Source organism: Camellia sinensis, chromosome 1 (genome assembly GCF_055761805.1).
Source record: "Camellia sinensis isolate YWXY chromosome 1, ASM5576180v1, whole genome shotgun sequence".
Lineage (NCBI taxonomy): Eukaryota > Viridiplantae > Streptophyta > Magnoliopsida > Ericales > Theaceae > Camellia > Camellia sinensis.
The window spans coordinates 234,593,297-234,620,016 of NC_138961.1; the positions used below are offsets into that span (position 1 = coordinate 234,593,297).

At 40.4% G+C, this 26,720-nt stretch overlaps 2 protein-coding genes across 2 annotated transcripts; both read left to right on the top strand.

Moving 5' to 3' along the window:
- The first annotated feature begins 711 nt into the window (after nt 1-711).
- On the top strand, nt 712-25,993 carry LOC114280764 (uncharacterized). The gene is made up of 5 exons (XM_082898215.1): nt 712-1,116; nt 1,229-1,321; nt 1,370-1,391; nt 1,480-1,628; nt 25,821-25,993. The coding sequence occupies exons 1-5, from the start codon at nt 841-843 to the stop codon at nt 25,842-25,844; spliced, it is 564 nt and encodes a 187-aa protein (XP_082754341.1). The 5' UTR covers nt 712-840; the 3' UTR covers nt 25,845-25,993.
- Nucleotides 1,840-5,944, top strand: LOC114280246 (uncharacterized). Its single transcript, XM_082898230.1, has 4 exons — nt 1,840-2,061; nt 5,307-5,399; nt 5,475-5,579; nt 5,683-5,944. Exons 1-4 carry the CDS (start codon nt 1,885-1,887, stop codon nt 5,695-5,697), a joined length of 390 nt encoding a protein of 129 aa, XP_082754356.1. The 5' UTR covers nt 1,840-1,884; the 3' UTR covers nt 5,698-5,944.
- Nucleotides 25,994-26,720: the final 727 nt, after the last annotated feature.

The window sequence follows — 26,720 nt, forward strand, 5'->3', positions numbered from 1 at the left end:
TAACAAAGTTGTATTGTTCCAGTGTGAATGGTACAACACAGGAAACACAGGTTGAAGTAGAACATTGCGAACCGATGATTATTGCACAAGTATTGATGTCACAAGTCGGTGGTATCAACACGACCCTTTCATCTTGCCTAGCCAGGCTAAGCAAGTCTTTTACCTAAATGATACCAAATGGGGACAACCTTGGCAAGTTGTTCAACGAGTGCAACATAGGGTGTCTTTGATGTACCAGAGGTAGGTGACCGAGAATTATTACATGAACCAGAAAAAAACGATGTGTTCCAACAAGAAAATATTATCAATGTTGTTCCAATTGACATCGGCCCTAATGTTCAATGTTATAGAGATGGTGTTGAAGCAGAAGTTGTTACAAGGGTTAGGTCATCTGATGAAACAATGATAGAGAATAGAGCTGACAAACAAAATGAGGAGTGTGACGAACCTGATGTGGATTACGATATGGATCTTGATGTAGACTAGGAGTTGTAGTTATTTTGCACTTTCTATATGAACATTGTTCTTAATTAATGTATTTGAATTTCAGTTGTGGGGTTCATCCACTGTTATGTAGGTTTATCATTGATTGGTCATATTGTGTGTCTGATGGCTTTGTAATTAATTTTTCTATGATAAGTAAATGGTAAAAACAAAAATCATCCATATCACTAGCCATATTTCAATGATTTAGAGCCTATATGACATATCCACTTGTTGAGATTGTTGTTGCTTTATGCTTTATGTATAGAAATATATAATTATCTTTTCTTTACATCTAATGTTCAATTATGCGTATCCATCAAAAAAATGTTCAATTATGCTTTATAGTTGGGCAAAATGGACGCTACAAAAAAGCAATTGACCAAACCAAGTACCGCAACTAAGAAGGTAACGAACTATGAGAAACAAAGAATGAAGAATATTAATAAAAACCATGAGAGAATGAATGCTCTAGGAGTGAAGAATATAACAACTTGTTTGAAGGCTACGGTTCAACATAAGAAATTGAGGAAGGAAAAACAAATACCAATTGAGGAAAATGACGATGATTATCGACCGTCAAAGGCTGAAGATGGCAGTGACACTGAATCCTATGATTCGTTTGAGCATGAGGTACTATACATTTATGCATTGTGAAATATATTCTTTCTTGTTACTTTCAATTCATACACACATAGACATGTATATCTTTGTACATATATTCATATTTTATTATGTTATTCAGCTGTTAGAGATACCATCGAGAGCCCGTTCACAATCTCATCATGAGGCATTGACCCACGCATTAGAAGAGGGGGATACCTCTTCACGTCCTGAGGTGACTAGCAATCCGCCACCACCTGTCAATGTGGAGCCTCAACTTGAGGTGACTGCTGGTAATACTATTGGTAAGACACACTCTTTATTTACATTGATTTGAGATTTTAATTAAATTTGTTCACATACTATTTCAATATTATGGCTTCACAATATCAGCTGCTAAGCGTGCTCGTGGCCCGACTCGAGGCAAAGAGGTTCAAGGCCTTGTTGATAGAGATGGAAAGCTTAGCGTGCCTATCCCTCCAGAATTTCGTGCACCGGTAGGGGACTATGCCTCAAAACTAGCCTCAAAGATTGGTGTAGAAGTGCGAACTCGTTTACCAGATCCAAGTGTTCGTAGGTGGTAGTATGTTGATGCCTCCGTTAAGGAGGCAATGTTTCAACGCTTGAATGTAAGTTCGTTGTCTACTTATAGGAGATTTTACTCATTTTTATAATAGGTTAGAAATCTTAATTATTTATTGTAATTATTTTATTTTTTATAAGAATTATCTATGACTTATCTATTTTTTGCAGGATCAATTTGATTAACAAGGAGACCCTGTTGATATAGAGAAGGCAATGAACACAAAATTTGGTCGGAGTTTTGGTAACCATACCTATAGGCTACACAAACAATTCATGGAGCTGAAGGAGGCTAAAGGGGAGGAGTACGCAAGAAACCACCCACCGAAGAATGTCGATCCTACCAAGTGGATAGATCTTATTGATAAAAAGTGGAACACTAAAGAATTTCTGGTAACATTTTCATCTTTTTTATTATATTAGCGAAGAAAGAATTTGATTAGAATAGGGAGAGATTCTAAAACAACTAGAAAGAACACAATCAATTTGCTGTGAAATTCCATATGTATTCTTTTCCCTTTATCTTCTAGGCATGTAAGTGGAATATAATAAAAACCAAATAAGTGGAAAAATGAGAAAGGGAAACTATTAAACATGGATTGGAAGGCTCGCATAATAGGAGATTAATTTATGGTTCCTTAAAGTGCATCTTTCACATCATAGAATAAAGAACTAAGATTTCAGTTTCTATGATTGTATTAATTTTCTGGTTGTTCTTGGGTTTGGTCTGAAGTTTCATGATAATGGTAAGCAACTAGCTAAGTAACTAATATAGGGTATTGAGACAGAACTTTAGATTTGATAGAGTTGCGGAAGAAAGAAAGGGTTATGAGTTTGGTATCAGTAATTGTTCCATATCTTGTGAAATTGTCACGACCCCAAACCGCCCCTAGTAGTTTGGTGCCATGATGGCCAGTAATCCGTAATTACCGAAGGCCAACTTTCAAAAGCTAAACACAAATAGAGTATAATAAACGGGGCTCACAAATGCGGAAGCAATAAATCAAATACAAGTGGTCCGTAAGAGCAGTGCATAAGTCCAATGATATGGTATACAATTTTACAACTTGAACATAACAATGCAAAGTACATATTACATCTTGATCAAAAGGCTTCTCGAGCCGACATATACAAAATACAGTGAATACAAGCCAAGAAGCATGATTTTCAAGATTCGCCGACATAAAGATAAACGACATCGCCCACGTGTAAACAAAACAAGGCCGACAAAAATCACGGATCCAAAACACATTCTAGGCGTCGCCGACGTCCTGCTCATCACCTACATATATATAGAGAGGGTGACCTTGAATACTCAGTGAATGGTGCAGATAATAAAGGTTTTGCATGAATATAGCCGAAGTCTTTCAAAACAAAGCATGCCAAAAACAATACGAATATTAGCCGAGATCCTTTCAGAACAAAACACATCAAAACTTTATCAAAACGAGCGATGAACCGTATTCATCTATCAAAGTCTTACAAGTCTCAAGGGATGCTTACTGACATCGGCAAAACACATCAAAAGCTTATCGAAACAAGAAGTCCACGCGGTAAACCGTTGGTGGCAAAGCAAAGACTGCATGATCCGTAATCGATTAGTCAAAAGTACTGCGAAAGTTTATAGTCCTCCAGCACAAGGGACTTGTGTTACTTAAGCCCGTAGCTCCTTTTAACACGATGGTCTGGTGTTACTTAGGCCCGTAGCCCATTTTAACATGATAGCCTTTACAAGAAAGGACCGTATCCTTTTATACTTAGTACTGCGAAAGTTTAGAGTCCTCTAGCACAAGGGACTTTTGTACTTGGTACTACAAAAGTTTAGAGTCCTCCAGTACAAGGGACTTTTCAAGAATAACATCAAAACAAGGCTTATACTTGATACATCAAAACAGGGATATTCATTCATGCTTAACAAATTCTTTCGTCAAAACAAAGCAAGGCAAGATTTATCAAAACAGTATAACATAGCTTTATTAAAAACACCACTCACCTGGTTCTTCAGGTGTAGGCTCAAAGCAAAGATCAAGGTCCTACAATCACATGGCAATCACATTCTCAAAACAAGCTTTTATATACATGCAAATGATCTCGGCATTCTCACCAAATCAAAGTCAATAACAAAGCGAAACATGCTGGGAGTTTAAACACTGCTCCGTCCCGTGAAAACACACTGGGTACCAACCAGGTCTTTGCCGAGATTCTACACCTCCTTGCCGAGGTGTGGTCCCGTTGGCCTCATTCAAAAGCAAGTCGGGAAAACCTGGGTTTCCCGACGAAGAACATGAAGGACATGAAGAAGATAAATGCAAGAATCATAACTTGTTACAAAAATCAAAGGTTTCATGCCATGAGTTCAAAACATGGACCTGGGTACCCATACAAGATGGTCATGCAAGAACAAACACAAAAACATGGTTCTGGTTCCAATCCTTCGGATCAAAACGGGATTTTCTTCAAGAACATATGAATACCATTTTTCTCTTCCAAAACCAGCTTCAAATCGATGCATGACATGCAAAACAGATCCGATCATGCAATGCAGCTAGATGATCAATAACAACAATCAATGTAGATTAAGATTCTAACCTCAACACTTGAATCCAACGGTTCAATCCTCAAAAATCAAGCTTGGAAGATCTATTCTCACTCAAGAACTTCTCCTCCCTTCTCTAGAGCTTCTCTCTCTAAAGGCAAAGATTTGAGACAAAATGATTTGTTTCTATGTCTGCCGGCTGTCTTAACAATCAGCTCGGACACGTGGTGCTTCCGGGTTGGTTTAACTCAAAAAGGTGATTGATGGATAAGACAAGTCTATGACAAAGCGTATGCAGCAAGCTCGGGCAAGACACATCGGCTAAAGTCAAAGCTTCGGCAACATGGTAACAAAGACATCGGCTAGGGAGGACGACACTTGACTAAGCTGTGCCACACCTTGGCCGGGGTGTGCCACACCTCGGTCTAGGCCATACCTGCCCAAGGACAAGGATTACTAAGTACAAAACATCTCGGCAAACAAAGCCCGAGGTGAAGATGGGGGCTGACCAAGTGGTTCCAAAACAATTCTAAGTATAAAGGTTCAGAGGTGAACTAAGCTCAAGATGACCTCGGCTACACATCAAGCAAGGAACAAAATCATGCAAGCAATACTTAAACAAAACAAGTCAAGGCGAATCTTTCAAAACAACATAACAAGACAGGATCATGCATGAATGTATGCCAGTATGACAAGAGTAAGGTGAGGGTTGCCACAGAAATGTAAATGGATTTTTTCACAATCTATCTTGCCCATGCTTATATACCCCTTATTTGTGAACGGTGTAAATTACTCGTTTTTCTTTTTTCACCCAGAAAAACCATCTTATGATGAAATCTCAATAAGTCCTCTAATCTATTTTTCATAGAATTGAATGAAACTAGTGAATAATTTGAAATATCTTTTAAGTTGAAATGATATATAGGAAAATGATAGAGAGGAACAATGCAATTTCTTTATTATCAACCATTAAATTTGTTTTACTAGTGATACATTTCATTGTTATATTGGTTCATTATTCCTTATAGGAACAATCAAAAGCCAACCTATTTGTCTTACTAATGATACATTTCATTGTTATATTGGTCATTCTTCCTTATAGGAACAATCAAAGGCCAACATCGCGAACAGAGAAAGGATGTATACAAAACATAGGTGTGGTTCTAGGTCAATCCCTGTTAGAGTAGAAAAACTGGTACATATCCTTGCACTTTCAGAATTATATTAGATTCTTATCTTTATTTATTGAATATTTGGTCTATCAAATTAGGCACGAGAAAAGAAGATGCTACCTGATCTAGCAGACTTGTACAAGGAAACTCACTATAATGAGAAAACACATGAGTGGATCTCATCTCAAGCTCAGTGTAATTATGTGAGTATATATTGCAATTTTTATTAACAAAATTTTAGAATACTATTTGTTGTAATCTTATTTAATTTTCTAATAATTATTTAATTTTTTTTATATTTAATAGGAAAATATGATATAGACACAGGCTGATCACCTCTCACAGTCGGGATCAACCCCTTTGACTGCAGAAGAGCTATCAATCAAAGTCCTAAAGCCAAGGTCTGGCTATGTGAAGGGACTTGGCATGAGACCTTCATCCTCTATTAGGAGAGCCACTACCATATATGTTGAAACAAATGATTACGTGAAGCGCCTTGAGATGCAAATAGAGACACAAAAGGAACAAATACAAATGCAGAACAATAAAATAGAAGATCTTGAAGAGGGTAAGTGTTAGCTATATATTTTGTAAAAGCCAGTTACAATCCGACACGTGGCAGAATAAGGGTATTACTGGAAAATAAATTAAGTCTCCAATCCTGATCGTACACGTGGTGATGATAATTGGTTATCACGTGGTCTGAGCAACATTGGATCAGTAAAGAAACGCAAGGTGACGTGGCTTCAACGGTTACTCATATTCAAATTCAAATACAGGAGGGAAGCCTAACTGCAAATGGTGGCATAATGGAGCTACTTCTAAGGCAACATGATCAGTGATCATGGAGGAGCAGTTCGACGGTTCGAAGAGCAGTTCGAAGGTCATCTTTGACAAATATAAATAGCAGAGAAACCCCAGGAAAAAAGGGACCGAACTCAGATCATACAAATCAGTCATTTACTTCATATATTTTCTTTTCCAGTTTTTTACATTTCCAGTCTTTAAATACCTGTTCTTTAAATACCTGCACCTTAAATACCCGCACTGCACTTCGATTCATAGGAGTAGCTTCAAGTAGATTCAAGTAGATTGCTGTTGTAAACCTCTCCGAGGCTGAGTTTGGACCATTGTAAGTGTTCATTTTTATGAAATACTTCAATTGTTCTTCATATTACTGTTATTTCTCTTAATTTCTCCTAAGTCAAGCCACCAGTAAAAGTCCTCTTCATTGAGGCTGAAAAGAACTAAAACACAATCGTCTGATAATTGGTTGGCAATCACAATTTCTGTAAGGACTGATTGATCCTTGCTGGCACGCTCACATTTACAAAAATACCCTTCGAAAAGCCAAAAAGCCAACATATATTTTTGGCACGCCCGGTGGGACTATTAAAATATGGCTAGACGAAGACGACAAGGAGAAAATGAACGCTTGGAGGAAGGCGTAGAAGGAGAGGTAGAAATACCTAATCCAGAGGATAATGTGGTAACACATCCTGTGGAAACTCCCATGTTATCAGAACCTTTGGTCGAACAGACCAGTACTTCTGGACAAGAACCATATGCTCATAGTATTGGACGAAACCAAGGAATTGGACCATCCACCATTCCATCTACTCAGCCAACAAATCCATGGGATGGCTTAGTAGATGCTATGGGACAACAACTAATGAACACAATGGAAAAATGGGCAACATCCTTCTTGGATCGAATGAATAATCACCAACCAACAAACACAAGACACACGGAGGAGGTTTTAAATGTCCCTCAGCAAAGATTGGCTAGAGATAAACAGCCTATGCAAGTTAATGGACATTCTAATGGTCAAACTAGTACCCAAAACTTTGAAAGACCACCACCTCAGTCTTGGTATGAACCTGTTTCGAGGCCTACAGCAGGCCAAAATGCCTTAGTACTCAACAATGAAGCCACACAAATTGGGGGACCTGGCCAGATACAAGATACTGGCATAAGAATGGTTACAAATCCCATGTTCGAAGCCATACCTGGTACTAGGGGGTATAATAATCCTTTATTCGAATTCATACCCGGGGGGTTGGAAGGTTTTCCCACAAATGGAAGGGATACAACATCTGTTCCAACACCTTTTGCAGGTCCTTTCACGGGACAGGCTCAAAGGGGTTACCCACACCCCCAACAGCAACCTGCACCACAGGGGCACCCAGTCCCAAATGTGCAACCTTATGGACCAAGAGGACCACAGACACAAGTTTGCCCACCAAACCCTGTGTTTGTCCCTCCAGTAGTGGTTCAGCAAGCACAAAATTTGGTTCCTAGAGACCAGATTGCTGATATTGTTAGGGAGATATGTGGACCAATGGCTCGGGGGGTCCATACTCCTATATACAGAAAACCATACCCAGAATGGGTAGATAGGGTACATGAATACCCAAGAGGATTCAGAATACCAGATTTTACTCTATTCTATGGAACTGGAAATCAGTCAACTATAGAGCATATTGCTAGATTTGCTGCTCAATGCGGTGAATTCACTAATCATGATTATATGAAACTGAGATTATTTCCAAATTCTCTGACTGGAGGAGCATTCGTATGGTACACCAACCTTACACCTGGGTCCATTCAAAATTGGCAACAGATGGAAGAGGCATTCCATGCCCAATTCTTCCAATCAGAGCCAGAAGTTTCCATGGCAGACTTGGCTAGATTGAGTCAAAGGCCTGAGGAAAAGGCTACTCAGTTTATTGCCAGATTTAAAAGGGCTCGGAATAAATGTAGAGTCATTCTCCCAGAGCCAGAGTTTGTTAGATTGGCTCAAAACGGTTTAGAGTTCAGGCTTCGAAAGAAGTTTGATTCAACTGAGTTCAGGGATTTGGTCGAATTAACCTATAAAGTGTCTAGATATGAAGCATTATTAGAAGAAGAACAAGATCGAAATAATGCCTCGTATAAGACATATTATAGAGATCCCAATTATGAAATCGATGCAGCAGAGATTGTGGGCAAAGAACCTGTAATTTGTGAAGCATTGATTCATAAAGACACCACCATCGACCAGCAGTTTAAAAAGAAAGATTTCCACAGAAAGTATTCTTTCGATCTGGCAAAAGCAGATGACATTTTTGACCATCTGCTTGCAGCCAATTTCCTTAAGTTACCAAAGGGAGTAAAACTGCCATCTCCAGATGAACTTAAAGGAAAAATATATTGTAAATGGCATAACTCTTGGTCTCACTCGACTAAAAACTGCATTGTTTTTCGAGACAGGATCCAGGAACAGATTCGGAAAGGAAGTCTGAAATTCCCAACCAAAACAGAAAAGATCATGGGGATTGATAGTAACCCGTTTCCAGAAGTTGGAGAAGGCACAGTTAATGTGGTTGTACCAAACTTCCAGAATCTATCTCTGCAGGAGTTGGAAGAGGTCAATGTGCAAATGCATACTGCCAACCAGGCAACTGCTAAGAAGGCGACTAGAAACCCACCAGCTATTGGACAAGGTTTCTCACATCAGAAGGAGCAATCTGACGAAGAAGCACTAGATGACAATTCCTTGGAAGCAGCTGTAATGCAGAGGATGTGTCCCAGGTGCAGACTGAGTCATAAATGGTTGAGGGGACTTCCAATTGATGGAAAGCAATACTACAGAGATGTTCAAAGACATTCTAAGCCAACCAATGCTTACAACAAAAGGCCGTATCCGGGTAGTGATAGGCAGCGACCATCAATGGTTGAACCTGCAGTGGACAGAATGCATGCTAAAGGCAAGAGGTCCTTGTATGAGTCTAGACCACCTAACTACTACAGAGTAGAAAGCAACCATTCTGAAAGAAGATTGGGGAAGAGTTCAGGTTACGGGATTAAAGCCAGGGATTGGCCTCTTAGACTAACCTCACGCAGAACTGAAAGTGGCCACTTTCATCAAAGGCCAGAAACAGACTCGAGACATGAAGTCAGGAACACGCATCTACCTTCACAGCCAGTTTCGAAGGCGGTTTCGAAGGTAGAAAGAAACAGTTCCACATCTGGATCAGTAGGTTCGTGGGTGCTTAGAGTCCCAGACTGGTTTGTAATGCAGAACAAACCTAGGGAAGTGTTTGCTTATGGAGATGTTGTAAACCAAGGCAGGATGATCAAGCCTCCTATGGTGGCTCCGAATAACTGGGTGCTGCTTAAACACCCAAAGACGAGGGAACCAGACATGGTCCCAGTCATCTCAAGATCACAGAGGAGAAAAATTCAGCGCAGGTACACCCAGTACCAGAAAGATTTGAAGGAAAGTGGAGAAAATTCTTCACCAGTCAAAACGGAAGGAAGGAAGAACCCAAAGTCAGACCATGCTCCAAAGCCGGTTCCACAGAGCAAAGTGGTTTGCAGCCGAGAACAATTGGCTAAGGTTCATGCCGAACTAACAGCCAGAGAGAAGGCTAGTTTATCTGGATTGGAGAAGACTCTGATGGAGAGTGATAGTGAGACAGAAGAAGAGATTGGCACAAGCCAAAAGAAAGAAATGATGGAAGAAGAGATGTTCGAAGCCTTCATGGCTGAACAAACGTTTCTGACTAAAGAGCCAGTTGAGAGAGATCCTTCGAAGGGATCAGTTAGCAATGAAATACCAGAATGCATCATGCAGGATGTTTCTGAGGAAGTCGATCAAAGTGACCAAGAGGGGAAACAGGTACAGCCAGCCATCCAGTTTGGCTCGTTTCCCCCAGTATCAGTGAACATGGTACACATACTACCACAGGAATTCCAAGCTGGAGATGGGAATCAAGAGGGGCAGGAAGCTGATCCAGTCCAGATCTCTAGTGAAGACTCACAAGCAAGTATGGTGCAAGATAATTTCGAAATGGTTACCCCGATGGAAGATGAATATGAGAGCGAGGAAGTGGTAAGCATCAACCTATCGTATCCATTCGAGTATCCCTCGAATTCCATGACACAACATGTTAAGCCTTTGTACATCAAGGCTTTCTTCGATGGGATACAACTGAATCGAGTCCTAATAGACAATGGGGCAGCAGTAAACTTGTTGCCAAAATCTTCTTTGAAGAAACTGGGGAAAAGGAATCCCAGGTTGATCCCAACCAGCACAACCATCGCTGGTTTTGCTGGAGATAAGCAAATGGCTCAGGGGATTCTACCCATTAATTTAAGTGTGGGAACCAGGGATTGCATGACAGCATTCTTCGTAATCGACAGTAATGCTAAATATAATGCTTTACTTGGAAGGGATTGGATCCACACTAACAAATGTGTGCCTTCTTCCTTGCATCAGAAAATCATGATGGCTTTAGGCAATGGAGAGACAGAGGAAATCGATGCAGATCCTCAACCCTTCATAGCCTGTGCAGACTTTGCGGAGGCTAAATTGTATATTGAGGGAGTGACACCGCTCAGTATACTGATGAAAGATGACAGTTCAGCCGAAGTGACGGCTGATGAGGAAGTGACACACTTGAAGCACTTAGTCCAAGAAAGTGCTGATGAAGAGGTCGTTCTAAAGGATGACAATGATGCCTGGTTATAGGCAAAGAAGTGAAAAGCAGGAGGCCACATCCTTGGCTCTGATTAAATTCTCAACATTGGATGTAGAAGCTATAGTCCAGAGAGTACAGGAGCAAGAAAGGGAGGCCATGCAACAGGTCAGAATTTTGACCCTTGGGAAATATTGTGCATTGGACATTGAGACAAAAGTCCAGGAGATACAGGAGGAGGATGCCTTATGGACAGATTTTGTCTATGAGGAGGAGGGCAAGGATGTTGAACTAAAGAACCTAGGAGCAGAACAAAGCAAGAAGGCTACTTCGAAGGTTGAAGAAATCAAGGAAGAAGCTTTGGTAAGTCCTCAAGCACAAGACCCTTTAGAAGAAGTAAATCTAGGGGAAGGTTCTGTACAACAGCCCACTTATATAAGTGCTTGTTTGAATGCTCTGGACAGAAACCAACTATTGGTTGTTCTGAAGAAATACAAAGATTGCTTTGCATGGTCTTATAATGAACTACCAGGATTGCATAGGTCATTAGTGGAACATAGGCTCCCCATAAAGCCTAATTTCAAGCCTTACAAGCAGAAACCAAGGAGGATGAGTCCAGAAGTAATTCAGAAGGTCAAGGAAGAAATCCTTAAACTCCTCAAGGCAGGTTTTATTAGAACGGCCAGGTATGTCGAGTGGCTGTCTAATATTGTGCCTGTAGTCAAGAAGAATGGCAAAATGAGGGTATGTATTGATTTCAGAAACTTAAATCTGGCAACTCCCAAAGATGAGTACCCTATGCCTATAGTGGACTTGCTGGTAGACAGTTCAGCAGGCCACCAAGTCTTGTCAATGATGGATGGGCATTCCGGCTATAATCAAATCTGCATTGCAGAGGAAGATATCCACAAGACAGCATTCAGATGTCCTGGGAATATTGGCACCTTTGAATGGGTTAAAATGCCATTTGGTCTAAAGAATGCTAGAGCTACATATCAAAGAGCCATGAACACTATCTTTCATGACCTCATTGGAGGGTATTTAGAATGTTATATTGATGACATTGTGGTTAAATCCCAATCCATGGAAGAGCACCTGTTTCACTTAGAAGCAGCCTTTGAAAGAATGAGAAGGTTCAAATTAAAGCTCAACCCTCTTAAATGTGCCTTTGGCGTATCATCTGGAAACTTCTTGGGTTATGTGGTACACAAGAAAGGAATACAGATCGATCAGAACAAAGCCAAAGCCATCATTGCAGCCAGGCCTCCATCAAGTAAGAAAGAATTGCAGAAGTTTCTTGGACAGGTTAACTTTCTTCGAAGGTTTATTTCTAACACTGCAGGAAAAACTAAAGTATTTTCTTCCTTGTTAAGGCTAAAAGCTGAAGAAGAATTCGTGTGGTCAGCAGAGCATCAAACTGCTTTCGAAGGTATCAAAGCCTACTTGGCTAACCCTCCAGTGCTGATGCCACCAAAGGGGAACAAGCCCTTGAAGTTGTACATAGCTGCAGCAGAGGATTCATTGGGAGCTTTCTTAGCCCAAGACAACGAAGAAGGCAAGGAGCAAGCTATTTATTACCTTAGTAGGTTTTTAAATTCTTGTGAATGTAAATATTCAGCTGTTGAAAAGCTGTGTCTTGCTTTGTATTTTGCTGCAATAAAATTAAGATATTATCTTTTGCCTACAACTGTCTTGGTAATTGCAACCACAGATTTGGTTAAATATATGTTATCTAGACCAATGTTGAGGGGAAGAATTGGCAAGTGGATACTTGCCTTGTCAGAATTTCATCTAGAATATGTCCCTCAAAGGGCAGTAAAAGGGCAGGTTTTAGCCAATTTTTTGGCAGATCATCCATCTCACACAGAGAACCAGGAGATAATGGAGCTTGGTATGGCTAATGTTGAGCCATGGCAGATGTGGTTTGATGGGTCGAAAGCCAATGGTTTAATTGGAATTGGTGTTGTAATAAGATCTCCACAAGGGGTAGAAACCACACATGGTTTCAGAGTAGATGAAGCTACCTGTTCCAATAATCAGGCTGAATATGAAGCCTTAATTGCGGGACTAGAGATTCTTATTGGATTACAAGTACATGCAGTTGACATATTCGGAGATTCTCAATTGGTGGTTAACCAAGTGAAAGGAATTTTCAAGTGTCAAAGCATAAGTATCTTGCCATATTATGTTGTTGCATTACATTTGCTTTCTCAGTTTCAAATAGCAAATGTAACCCATGTTCCAAGATTCTTGAACACTAGAGCCAATGATGTGGCTCAGAAAGCTTCGAACTTCAAGAGAAGGGATAATACCCAAAGGGACATAAGCCAAACAACATATCAGAGATTAATACAACCTTTGAATAAAAGGAATGTGATCTTGGAAGTCAATCATAATGACTTACAAGAACAAGATTGGAGGCATCCAATAATGCAGTACTTGGCTAGTCCATCTTCGAAGGCCAGTAGAAAAGCCAAATTGCAGTATGCAATATATGATATATGGTAATGCTCTCTACAAAAGGGGGGGAGATGGCTTATTGTTAGAATGTCTAGGCCCGAAAGAAGCATTAACAGCCATGGCTGAGGTTCATGAAGGCATTTGTGGTGCTCATCAACCTGGTGTAAAAATGAGGTGGTTGCTTCGAAGGCATTCCTATTATTGGCCAACCATCCTTAAAGACTGCATAGAATATGCAAAGGGGTGTCAGGCATGTCAAAAGCATGGCACAATAAGACACGTGCCCATAACTGACCTACATGCAGTAGTGAAGCCTTGGCCATTCAGAGGGTGGGCCATGGATATGATGGGAAAAATACACCCACCTTCTTCGAAACATCATTGTTTCATTCTAGTGGCCACTGACTACTTCACTAAATGGGTCGAAGCTAAGCCATACAAGGTTGTAGACCAAACAAAGGTTATTGGTTTTATTAAAGATTTGATCCATAGATTTGGCATCCCGCAAACCATAACAGTTGATAATAGAACTGTGTTTGATGGGAAGATGGTGAAGTCTTTTGTGGCAGAATTTGGAATTAGTCTTGTTAATTCCACACCCTATTATGCACAAGCTAATGGTCAAGCTGAGTCATCCAATAAGTCCTTGAAAAAAGGAATACAAAAGGTTGTGGATGACAATCCCAGGGATTGGCATAACCTATTATTGGATGTTCTGTGGGCATATAGAACCTCACCAAGGTCAAGCACAGGAGTCACTCCCTATGCCTTGGTGTATGGACATGATGCAGTCTTACCAGTAGAGATTAATGTTAAATCTTTGAGAGTAAGATGTCAAGATCAATTGAATCCTGAACAATACCATCAAAGTATGTGCTTAGAGTTAGAAGGCATAGATGAAGCCAGAATTTTGGCATTAAATAGCATTCTTTTCCAAAAGAAGAAAGCAGCCAAGAATTATAATAAGAAAGTCAAACACATTGGCTTTGATGAAGGTGATTTGGTATGGAAGACAATACTCCCAATTGGGATTAAAAGCCATAAGTTTGGCAAATGGTCACCTAACTGGGAAGGACCTTATCAAATTCATAGGGTTCTGCCTTTTAGAGCATACCATTTAAGAAATTTGAATGGTTATGTACATCCCAAAAAGATTAATGGCAGATACTTAAAACCTTATTTTCCAACCATTTGGGAAACACAAGGGATAGAGTGAACATCATATGCAAAAACACAAGCTTGCTCAAATGATATACAAAATATTGTACTTTCATAAAGAATCAAGTACATTGTGCCACAAATTGGCCCAAAAATCATTACAATGCTTTAATTGTTTTTGTACAATAGCTTTCCTATTGCTAAGGGAAGGAAATAATTGAATAGCTACAGCCATGTCTTCTTTTCGATCAGCCAGCCCTTGATTGGTGATGTGCAGTTTCTTATCAGCTCGAACCAAGGCTTGGTTTACAACAGCTAACTCCTCTTCAAGCTGAGCTTTCTTCTCCATAAGTTGGATTCGAAAGTGGGAGGCAAAAGAGTGTTGTTCTTTCAGAGTTGATACTTCAGTATGCACTTGAGAAACAAAACTCTGGTCCTTAGCCAGCCTCTCATCCGCAGTCTTAGCAGCATGGCAAATGTTGAGATAAAAATCAATAGTAGCTGCAGCCTGAGATAGATGACTTGAGACACTCATGGCAGACTGCTCAGCAATGTTACAGCATTGAAGGAACCCATTCCTGATGATAGGCCTTTGTAGAGCCTCAAAGGGGATCCTTGAAAAAGAAGTCAACAGTTGCAAGCATGTGTCCAAATCTACTGAAGGTGCAAAAGGCTTGCTGCTGGAGGAAGGAGAACTCTTGAAGATTTCCAGTAGGGAGTCAGCCAAGGCTAATGGCTCAGCTTCAGCAGTAGAGGTGGGAGAGGTAGAAGGTATGTCAAAAAGACTAGCTAGTCTTCCTTCAAAGATGTCTACCTCGTCCCTTGACATGAAGGGCATAGAGAGTGTTGTGGTGGAAGACACAAAGGGCTGCATAGGGATGGGAGAAACGGATGGAGCATCTTTGGCGGCCTCTATGGTCTTGGCCACCAGCAAATCAAGTGAAGAGGGGCTGGAAGTGGGCATTGGTGATGAGCCATGAATTGAAGAGCTACTAGTGTCCTCTGTGGAAGAATCAACTGCCACTGGGAATAGAGCAGCAGTTGGAGTTTCTGTAAAGGACGGAAAAAGAGCAAGGCTCGAAGGAAAAGTAGACTGAGGTAGGTCACGAGCCAAAAAAGGGAGGTATGGCTTTAATCCAAGAAAAGGAGATGCAGGAATACTGGGACTTAAGGAAGGTACGTCAAATATAGGCTTTGGAAGTGGAAGTACGATTCGAACAACCCTGACATTCTGCATTTGATCAACCTCAACCGAAATTGAGGAAGGCCTTATTGGAAAGGTGAGTGCAGTGGTTGTCGCTGCAAAAGGAAGAAATGCAGAACAATGTTAAACTTCAATACCATAAGCTGACAAAGTAAAAAACAGCAGAGGTATGAAAGAAATTACTTGTTCCAGAGGCACTGGTACTGATGGGAGAACTGCGGAGAGAATAGTGTCCAGCAGTCTGCTGTTTTCTGGCTAGTTCCCTTTGCAATGCATCAGCAGCAGCAGCTCTCTCATTTAAAATTTGTTGTTGCCGTTTTTTCTCAACCCTTTCAAAGACGACTATGGCTTTGGAATGTTCTTGTTCCACGGCCTTGGCAGCTGCTTCATAAAGGGGATCTTCAATCAAAGCAGTAGTTGAAGCAATCATTTTCCTTCTCTTTCCTATAGCTTGGGCAATTGTCTCAGAATCAGAATCCTCATCAAAGTTGGAAGGGGAGATATTAAACTCAAAAGAAGAGACAGTAATCTTTCTTCTCTTTTTTCTTTGAATTGGCATTTTCTGCTCCTCAATTGTTTTCTCAGCTCCTTCAGCCTGAGGTTCGGATTCCTTAAAAATAACCTCCTCCTCTACTTCCCTAGTGGTTGTCTCTTCTTGGGGCAAATCAATCGCCCTTTTTCTCCTCATCAAGGGTGACTCATGCTCTTGATCTTTTGCATCTTCTTTTTCTTCTTCTTGCACCTTAATTGTTTTCTTCTCAGGCTCAAGCAGTCTCTGCTTCTTTTGTTTCTGATCACCTTCAACTAAATAAACTTCCATATTACTCACCCACCAACTCTGATATCTCTTCAAAAAGGTGCCTTGAGGTATGAAAGGGATGTACTCAAAAGTGGCCAGATCATCCATAAACTTGAAGGTTGCCTCTTCTAGCCTTGACTTTCGAACCTTCAAATCTCTCTTGGTCAGAGTTAGGTTGGTGTTGCTGCAGAGAGGTATTGGAACTCCTTGTGTGAGGCCAAATTGTCTAGCAAATTGAGCAGGACAATAAGGCTCAGCTATGCATTTATAGGCTCTGGGGTTGGTGGTCCCAATAAACAGTTCTCTAGGGATCAGTAGGGAAGCCCACATATCTTTATGAATAGGCAAGGCACAGAGCCTGTCACTGAGGAAGTGATTCAACCAGGTTGGACCTATGCTAGCTTCGAAGGGACGGAAACGGTGATCAGGAAGAGCAGCTGGTAGTTGATGAAAGAAGGAGAAATAAAAGGCAAAAGTAGCTGGATAAAGTGAAGCATTGGCTAGTTTTATGCCATGAGTGAGAGAGTGTAGCCCAGAAAATTTAAGGCATTTGGATTGTAGTTCAGTAAAATAGGCAAAGAGCCAAAGCTGAAGGATCCAAAATGGTCCCCCTTGATTAGCATCTAGGGGTTTCTCACAAAAGAGGGAACAAACTCTATATACATGACCCAGAATGTATGGGGCTAAGGCTACTCTTTTCCGCAAAACCAAGGCTTTGGCAAGAGGAGCAAATTCAGGCATGATTCTTTGGGAGGAGGTGCAGAAAAGAAATTTGCAAAGCCAATATAATAAAAAGGAAAAGAATTCCCTATCAGTTACTGGACCCATTCTTTTGTTCTCGGCTCTAACAAAATCACTGTAAGATGAATTAAGAGAAGGGAGGGAGAAAGGGACTGCTAAGTCAGGAAAATCTGGTGTGATGGGGGTACCAATGGGGGATACTCCTAATAGATGGCAAATATCAAGAACAGTGGGGGCCATCATCCCACATCTAAATTGAAAGAAATTGAAGACGGGGTTCCAAAAACACAAAGCAGTAGGAACTAGGAAAGGGTCCTCCGAGATAGTTACCCTAGATAGTCGAAGAGCATCGAGGAGGCAGAGCTCTTGGAGGTCCAGTGTCTTAGGAGGAATGATCCGATCATACCATTCTTGCCATTCCGGTCTTATCGTGGGCCAGCATCGATGAGGACGATTGCTTCTCCAGTTCTTCCAGTCAAGGCCACTTTCATAAAGGAGACGTTGGCCCACCAGACGCGGATAAAAGGTTGGGAGCTCAGTAAGGACTTCCTTGAAAATTGGTCCGAGCACGTAGTCCTGCTGCTCATGATGACGAGGGACGAAGATACGCCCATCGATAGCGCTTTTCTCTCCAGCCTTGTACTTCTCACATTCTGCGTCAATAAGCCTCTTCAAAGCTAAAGATGAACATACGCGCTCTGGGGCTGGCACTTTTGGTGAAGAAGAAGCCATTTGTAGACGCGCCCCGCGAGGGCCTCACGCTACTACAGTTCGGACTCGATTTCGTTGTCGCGGTTCTAAATCTAAACCAAAGAGTCCAAATCTGGCAAATCGTTTTGAGAAACAAATTTTTGAAAAAAGTAGTGCCAAACATGGATTGCTTTGCCAGATACAGAGTCGCCACCTAAATATTTTTAAAATGGGGAAATTTAGGAAACCCTGACTCGGTGCCGAAGGCCACATGTCCGTCATCACCGGAGTTGTCTCGGCTCGGGAGCTTGGGTACGATCGGGGAAGGTCAGCTATGAGCACCCCCTTTCGCCCGGTCCGAAGACAGGCCTCTACTAACCGTGATATTCGTTTTTGAAAACTTTATGCGTCCTTATTCCGGTTATTAGCCTAGAATTGCTATGTTATGCGCGCAGCAAACAAGTATAGACCAAATCACCCAAATTGGAACAAAACATTTCATGTTTGTTTTGAAAATGGTTTGCTACTCGCAAGTAGGCTAAAATGCAGATTTTGCCACCCTCAAGTGGGCTTTTAGAAAAGACGGTTTTGCCATTATCTAGTGGGCTTTAAAATTCACAGTTTTAATGTGTTATCCCAATTTAAGCAATTCGACCTCCATCCACAGGCATTCAAGCAGTTATATCACATAAATAGCTAGCCTCATGGTAATCATGCTATCATGGCAACACTCACACGCATGCGAGATGCTAAAGCATAAATACTTACATCGTACTCCGTGCCAAAACAGTAAACTAGTTAGCAAAACATGCGTGTCCTAGTTCATGCTAAATTGTCTAATGCAACACATACAGGATGCAATTAGATGGGCTCGGCTAATCTTAAACATGGCATGTGAAATGCAATCAACTATCACATAGTCAATTTTTGAATTGAAGTACAAATGCAGTTAGTGTGATGTACCGAGCCCAATGCATGCAATACAAATGCACGGATGCACACATGCATAGCATAAGGTATGCTAAAATAAATGTGCCCTAATCTACCATCATAAGCAGGTAAATAAAAGGGAGAAAGAAGTGGGGGTTGGAAGACATACACCACACGCACGCACACTTATTACAAATATGCCCTCACTCGGAGGGACCAAAATAATAATACAAATTAATTAACTACGCAAGCTAATTAAATATTACAAATTGCTTAATTAATTAACAAATTAACTAAACTAAATAAAAACAGTAAACCGCCTCGGGGCGAGGGCCAGATGCAACGCATGCTCGGGATTGGCTCGGAATCGCACTGCCATGCATAGTTTGCCTCTGTTTTCCCTGCTCCGCTCCTCTGAAAACTTCCAAAGTCTCAGGGATGTCTCTCAGGACACTGGGGGATATCATCGGCCGAGCAGAATTTCCACCGGCAATAGAATTTAGTCACCGGCACAAAATAGATCCACCGGCCATCGATTGACTGCCGGTCGGCACTAAATACTGCCGGCCGGCAATAAATTCCTGCAGAACCTGCAACTCACAGCAGCAGAGGGCAAAATCTTGCATGGCAATGCAATTCAAACAATTTATGCACCAATCACATTCCTTATCATGTTAATGACTCAAAGGAGGATGTGCCCCGATTCTCGGACCACCAATCACGCATTTCCATGCATGATGGCCCAAAGAATCAAGTGTGCAAGTTCAATTTCAAAATGCATGCAAGCCAAATAAACACACAAGGGGGCCTAACCTCTATCATACTCATCTCAAGAGGCAAGGCGATGCATGCAAGATGCAATGCAACTTAGGCATACGAGCTAAGGAGGCAACATGCCGATACAAGCAAACATGCAGGGTGAGCATGCAAATAAGCAAAGGATGGTCTTAAACATGAATTAGGCAGCTCTAGTTAGGCCCAAAACAGTGGCCAAAATGCTAAGTGCATGGAGGCAAATGACATGCAAACATGCATAGATACATGGTCCAAGACTTAAGCATAATGAAGCGACTTTTCGACGCATTTGAAAGGCACAAACATGGACAATTCGTATGCAAATTTCAGAGGCGATAGGTGATGCAAAACAGCCCCGAAACATAACGAAACAACACTCACCGCATGGAATGAATCCCGAAATGCAAAATTAGGCACATGAAATGGCTTACAGCTATACAAAGCATGCATAATATGGACATGGAGCATGAAGACAGAAGCAAGGAAGCCTTGAGATAAGCATTTTTACAGTTTATGGCATGGCCAAACAGCAAGCAAAGATAGGGCTAAAGTGGCATACAAAAACGGCCCTAAACATGCGATTATGAAGCAACTCACAGCTGCTAACTCCAAATAGGTTAGGGCCCTTCAACAACATTGAATAGGGACCCAAAATATTCACATTTACAGAACTGTAAAAGCCCCAAAAACAAACATGGGTAGGGGTAAGCTCTTATGCAAGAAATGGGCCAAAAGGTGGCCAAAGAAGCAAGTATGCAAAACATTCATCAAACAGCCAAAGACCCTTAATAAAACATGACAAGGGGGTCAAAATATGGCTTTTTTTAGTTCGGACCAAAGTCCAAAAACAGCAAAATCAGGGGCTGCCAAGGCATGCAAAAATGGGACCAAAAAGAGAATATAAAGGCAAGTATAACATGGAGGTCCGAAACAGTGTTGAGCCCTTCTTCAATGTTGAAGAAGGGCTCAAAATAAGCCTATCTACAGTTTACTACATTCCCAAAAACAGATTACACATAGGCCAAAAATAACATGCAAGATTAGGGCCTAAAGGAGAGATAAAGAAGGAAGTGCTAGCTACTATCCTCAAACAGCAAGAGGTCCTCAATCAAACATGAAGAGGACCTCAAAATATGATGATTTGAAGTTTAGGTCGGAGCCCAAAGATGCAAGCAACTATGGCTTAAATATGAAGCAAGAAAAGGCTAGAAAAGGGAAGATGAGGACTCACCCTTGAAGACCAGCAAACCAACACCTCTTGGACCAAGTTTGGGAACTTTTAACCTCTGGAGGACAGCCTCAAGCTGCTGGAATAGGCGTTGGATGCCTTGTGCTATGAGTTGATGAAGAAATGGCCCAAGAACAAGGGTATTTGATGGTTGAATGAGAGAGATATGGAGAGAGATGGAGGGTTGTATGTATGTATATCAGATATATGTGGTATATCTCTGGTTTTTTTGCTTCAAATCTCTAACCTAAACAAAGGAGGAGGAGAGGTGCTTATATAAGCAATGCTAAGCTTCTAAGACAAGCTTCAAAGGGGCCAAGGGGTTCAAGGGGAGTGCAAGGCTTCTAGAGGAAGCTAAAACAGCTGGCCAAACTTCTCCAAGAAGCTTGGCCAAAATGTTCAAGCTTCTAGAAGGTTAAGGGGTTCAAAGGCTCACAAGGTGCAAAACAAACACACATGCACGTGGGGGATCAATTCTGTGCATTCCAGCTGGCACAGCTGGAATCCACTCAATCTGCAGAATGCTCCGGAAGGTCGTCGGCTAGCAAAAATTGCCGGTCAGCAAAATAAAGTGCCGGTCGGCACAATAAATTGCCGGCCGGATAAATATAGTGCCGGTGGATGGCCGGTAAGGTCAAAAAACTGCCTATTGGTGTCCAAATTGAAGCCCCGGAAGTTAGCTTTCCAATGGCGCAAACCTTGCATCAAAATTCCTCCTGTGGAAAAAGTTATGCCCTTTTTCGTGAAGCCGTGCAGACTCGATCCAACCGGGATGATCCCCAACTTCAGCTGATCATATCTCCCCCACCCGGACTTGGCTTTAAGAGATTCTTGAGTGCAAAATGAAGCCCCGGAAGTAAGATTTCCAACGGTGGTGGCCTCATAGATAAAATCCAAGTGTACAGATAGATAAGCTCGATTCAACGAATGCTGCTCAACTCGCTTCTACCCGGATTCATGCCGAACTTTTCCCAAACTAGTTTTCTCCTCTCCTTTCCTCTCTTTTTCAACTCCAAACCCCTAAACAAAGTGTTTTGAAGGATTTGCCTCTCTCCTTGCCGAAGAAAATGAACATTTGCCCTGCACACCTTTCTCCGCCAAGCAAAACATCAGTGGTGCCCAAGTCTTAAGGGCGGTCAAAAATGGGGTGTCTACACCATTGATGATACACTCTTCAGAAGATGAAGACCGAAGCAAAGAGGAACCAGTAGAGAGAAGGGTTTGTAAAAGGCAAGAGATTTCGGAACACGAAACGAGAGGGTTTTAAAATCTTTGTGTCCGAAATTATACCCCATAAGTCGTTAAGTACTAAAAGTACGAATGCGAGGAATCTCTTCCAATATTGATAATTTTGGAGGGAAGAGCTTATTCCGGGATTGGGACCAGCTTCGAAATGAAATATTTGGCTTCGAAGACAAGATGTTGGCGTCAAAAAATCAAATAACAACGGCTTCGAAATATATAAGCCGGCTTCGAAGCCTATCATATGCTTAAAGGTGCCAAATTACTTCATTATTGGTTTATTTCGAAGGGTTTAAAGACCTGTTTAGGGATTATGAATCAAAGTAACGACCTTCAGAGCAAACCCTAGTATTCTCTGAGTATGTGAAACACTGTTCGAAGCATCAAAACCAATTGTTGGTTTTTTTTTATACATATTACTCTTCGAAAGAAAAAATGGTCAATTTGAAATTGATTGATTATATCAACCATGACCATATATTGGTTACAGTTAGTGTTGAAGAGTAAAGTTGTTGAAATCGAAGTACTAAGATAATATCTGCAAGAATTGTCAATTTTACTCCATGAATTGGAAAAAGACATGATTGGTATATAATTCGAAGGATGAGGTTGTCCAATTCGAAGCTCTAAATTAGTTTCAAAATATAAAAGGAAGCAGAGTCGAGCAACGGCGAGTGTAAAAGAACTTTGTTTGTATTAAAGATAAGGAGATTACATTGAATAACCCCATTTGGGTACAAACTCAAGTTCATAAAAATAAGGAATAGAATAGATAACAAGATCATGAAATTTAGTCCAACAATGGTCAATGAATTTCTGTTCTTTCTTTATTATATCTTCTATTTCTTCAAGAGTTGGCTGCATGAGCTGATGTGCTCTCACTTCATAATAGAGCTCTTCAGCCTTTATTTCAAAAGCCTCCTCCCTTAATCTTTGTTCCCATTCATCTACGACCAAATCATCCCAATATGCAGAATCTTTATTCTTAAAGTCGTCGAATTCTTCGATGAAGTTTTCTGCTTCATACTGGGCCTGAATTCGCAGAGACGAAAGTTGGTCTAAAGATTGCATAGTGACCATGGAATTCCGATGCCAATAAAGGAGCACTGGAAGTTGGTCCAAAAACAAATGAAGCTCTGCTTGGGCAAGAGGGTTGAGGACATAACCCCTAGTCAGGACATCACAAGCCCATCGAAAGTTCTCAAGAGGAGTGTCATCCTCAAGAACATTGAAGGGCATGTGGGAGAAAGCCGCGAGCAAAAGTTGAGCTTGCTTTCGCTCGGCTGGAGAAGGGGGTGACGGAGGTTGGTAAGGCGGAAAAACTTTGTCCATTGGAAGGGCAAGCCTTAGTTTCTCCGTCCAGGACAAAGTAGGAGGAGGAGACGGAGTGGATGGTTCTGCTTCAAACAGTGAAGAAGAAGATGTAGATGCTTCAGCTTCAAAGGATGGAGAAGAAGGTGTGGGTGCTTCCATTATGGGAGATGGCGCGGGAGCAGAAGGAACAAAGGCATTAATATAAGCAAGCCAGTCAGAAGAACAGATCTTCGCCTTCTTGGCTAAGAATGATGGGTTGTACCCTTGTGCTTCTTCTGAGCGCCGGATAGCAGGCATTATCTTCGTAAGCATAGAAGATGTATACCAAGCCACAAGCAAGTTCTCCTCTAAGCTACGTCGTTGGTCAATGGGCACATAAGGATAGACCACTGAACTTCGAGCGTAGGAAGGAAATTCCAAAGGGTCAGTGAACTCAACGAAATGGTGATTGATTCGCTCCCTCAAATCATAAGTCTCAGGTGTTGACCAGTCGGTCCAGCCAGAGGCCCCAGGAGATGAAGAAGTTGTAGCATCATTCCATGCAGAATTTTTTCCTAAATCCATGGCTGCAAATTGCTGAATCGAGGGATCGAAAGCAGTTTGTTCGAAATACAAGGAAGAATCAGGGGAAGAACTTCTTGTATCTATGGCTGTAGTTTGTCGAATCGAAGTCTTAAGGACAATATATTCGTGGTCCAAAGGATGATGATTTGCAAAGGCATCCATAACCTGAATATAGGAAGGTGGATAGAGGTGGCTAATGAATGCGTGGAGGTTCTTTCGAGGGGGATCAGCATTACCCAAAGACTCTTCGTATGCTTGATCAGTAGAAAGGGGAGTTGCCATGGTCTGATCGAATACTAAGGTGTTGGGATATTCAACAGAATCAAAAGGGAATTAATGCAAATAATCATCAAATAGGTGACGGTTATGTTTCCTGGAGTTGAATTCCATACACGATCCAAAAGCGCGGGAAAAGCTTCTTGGTCCACTAATATCACCAAGTATTGGGTATATTAGTGCGGGGGGTAATGTTAGCTATATATTTTGTAAAAGCCAGTTACAATCCGACACGTGGCAGAATAAGGGTATTACTGGAAAATAAATTAAGTCTCCAATCCTGATCGTACACGTGGTGATGATAATTGGTTATCACGTGGTCTGAGCAACATTGGATCAGTAAAGAAACGCAAGGTGACGTGGCTTCAACGGTTACTCATATTCAAATTCAAATACAGGAGGGAAGCCTAACTGCAAATGGTGGCATAATGGAGCTCCTTCTAAGGCAACATGATCAGTGATCATGGAGGAGCAGTTCGACGGTTCGAAGAGCAGTTCGAAGGTCATCTTTGACAAATATAAATAGCAGAGAAACCCCAGGAAAAAAGGGACCGAACTCAGATCATACAAATCAGTCATTTACTTCATATATTTTCTTTTCCAGTTTTTTACATTTCCAGTCTTTAAATACCTGTTCTTTAAATACCTGCACCTTAAATACCCGCACTGCACTTCGATTCATAGGAGTAGCTTCAAGTAGATTCAAGTAGATTGCTGTTGTAAACCTCTCCGAGGCTGAGTTTGGACCATTGTAAGTGTTCATTTTTATGAAATACTTCAATTGTTCTTCATATTACTGTTATTTCTCTTAATTTCTCCTAAGTCAAGCCACCAGTAAAAGTCCTCTTCATTGAGGCTGAAAAGAACTAAAACACAATCGTCTGATAATTGGTTGGCAATCACAATTTCTGTAAGGACTGATTGATCCTTGCTGGCACGCTCACATTTACAAAAATACCCTTCGAAAAGCCAAAAAGCTAACAGTAAGAAGAAGCAAGGGGAGATAATGGCTGATGTTGTCAACTTTTTGAGGACCAAAGGATTTACTGGACACTTTGGAAGTGGAGGGAACTCATCCACAAGTGGACATATTTCTTGGTAAAGTATATTAACTTTAATATAACAAATTTTATAAAAGAATACATGTTTGAAGAATTAGGAAGTAATGGAAACATGCATATGACATCCAATTTATATAGGTGCACATGATGTATAAATTGTGAATTAGTCTAAAAAATATATTTTTTTCTCTATACTTAAAGCTTGAAAAAAGGCTGTCGAAATGCTAAATTATCACACAATTACAGATTTGTACAAGAACCAATAGAAACACCTTAGGAGGAACCAATAGAAAGACCTTAGGAGGGACCAATATAAGTTGTATGAACTTACGGCACATTATTGGGATGCACCATTTGTGAATTAGCCTTAAAATTAATTTTTTGTTCTCATAATCTAAAAAAAAGTCTGTTACAGGGATAAATTGTATAATTGATCTAATTGTAAATTGATGAGTTACTAATGTTTTTCATCTTTTGTATAATTGATTTATTACTAAAACTTTTAATTTATTTTTTGCAGATTGGATTGGGGTGGCATTTTTGACGTGCAACAATGATGTAATTTGTTTGAATGTTCATTTTTGTTTGATAAGGATACACATACAGTTACACTAGTTATTGTTGGATTTTTTGTGGAATTGAACAAGTTATAACTTTTGGATATTTTGTGGATATTTCACTATTTTATTATATCAGGATGAAATTATTTGTAATGATGAATGAATATTTTTATTTTGTTAATTCGTAAATGTGTTGATAACAGGTTAGGTTAAGTTGTGATGGAATTGTTATATTCAACAGGTTTCAACATGAACAGGGTCATATTTGTTGAACTAAAATTTAGATTTTGATAAAATAGGTATATAATGTGGAAAAAAATATTATGAAATTATTGACAAAATTTTTCATCTCTAAAGAAGGTTTTTTTGTCTCTTGTTTGGCTTAGGTGGATGATTAATTTTGTCATAAATTCTTTATTTCGTCGCTAAATGAATTTGTCATGACAAAAAATATTGTCACATTTTGTCACTATTACCCTCAATGTGTGACGAATTTTTTTTGACATTATTTCATCATTTTTAATGATGAATTTGTTTTTATCTCTATTGGTAGCTTCTTTGACAAAAAATTTTCGTCTTCGTTTATATTAAACGTGACAAAATTATTTTGTCTCCATTTCTTATATTTATGACAAAATACTTTTGTCTCTAATTTCTCCTTTAATGACAAAATATTTTGTCGCTAATTACTTATAAGTATGTTCCCAACAGAGTGTATTGGAGACAAAAAAAATTCGTCACAAATTTATCATTTTTAATGATGAATTTGTTTTTGTCTCTATTGGTAGCTTCTTTGACAAATTTTTTTTGTCTTCGTTTATATTAAACGTGACAAAATTATTTCGTCTCTATTTCTTATA